Here is a 734-nt window from a genome sequence, read left to right as displayed (position 1 = left end):
TCTTGCCAGCCTGGGTAAACTCCAGGGCTGCAGAAGAGAAGGGCAGGTGAGTAGAGCAGCAGAGGCGGCAAAGCCTCACTCCACCCCAGGAGAGGGAAGGGAGGTCCCAATGAGCACCCTGCAGCTCCTGGGAGCTCAGGACCGCTGGGACCCCTCCATGCCACCCTCCTCACCTCTGTTTTTCAGAGCAGCTGCCAAGGGTAAGAAGTAGCTGGTGAAGAAGCCGAGCCGTGCACCTTCCACATAGTCCCGCAGCACGGGCAGGAGCCAGCTGCGGGGGAAGTCCAGCGACTCCCTGGGGAGGGAAGGCACAGCTGAGGGGAGTGCAGGGCACCGCTGGCACCAGTCCCTGGGCACAGGGCACCTCCACCCAGCCCCAAAGCTGGGTAGGATGCCCCAAAGGTGGTAGGGAAGCCCCAAAGCCCCTGGCACAGGTAGGCTCAGCAGAGCCAAACACTTCTGGCACCACATGGGGAATGAGCCAGAACGTAACACATGGCTGCAAAATTGCTAGCCCATAACTGTACTCACTCCTTGCCGTCGATCTGCAGAGGCACAGCGTCCAGCAGCACCTCGGGGCCCATGGTGCTCACAGCAGCTCCCACCGCCTGGTCCACTTCAGCGGTGTAAGGGAAGTGTGGGGAGAGACGCAGGTCACACAAGGACTGGAGACACTGTGGGGTGAGGGCAGGACAGTCACAGAGGAGCCACAGAGGCAGGTCTGGAGCGGATGC

At 62.1% G+C, this 734-nt stretch overlaps 1 protein-coding gene across 1 annotated transcript in view; it reads right to left on the bottom strand.

Annotated features, from left to right (window-relative positions):
• The window catches only part of RRP12 (ribosomal RNA processing 12 homolog (S. cerevisiae)), a gene marked incomplete at its 5' end in the record, with an annotated part of 6,627 nt that extends 5,953 nt beyond the window's left edge, over window positions 1-674 (bottom strand). Inside the window, 3 exons of the mRNA XM_010133000.1 lie at window positions 7-27; window positions 174-295; window positions 532-674. Coding sequence (XP_010131302.1) covers window positions 7-27; window positions 174-295; window positions 532-674 — 286 coding nt within the window. The remainder of the gene's footprint in view (window positions 1-6; window positions 28-173; window positions 296-531) is intronic.
• Between the last annotated feature and the right edge of the window lie 60 nt (window positions 675-734).

Source organism: Buceros rhinoceros, unplaced genomic scaffold (genome assembly GCF_000710305.1).
Source record: "Buceros rhinoceros silvestris isolate BGI_N320 unplaced genomic scaffold, ASM71030v1 scaffold24613, whole genome shotgun sequence".
Taxonomy (NCBI): domain Eukaryota; kingdom Metazoa; phylum Chordata; class Aves; order Bucerotiformes; family Bucerotidae; genus Buceros; species Buceros rhinoceros.
The sequence above is the reverse complement of the archived record's forward strand: the minus strand, read 5'-3'. Positions and strand labels throughout refer to the sequence as shown.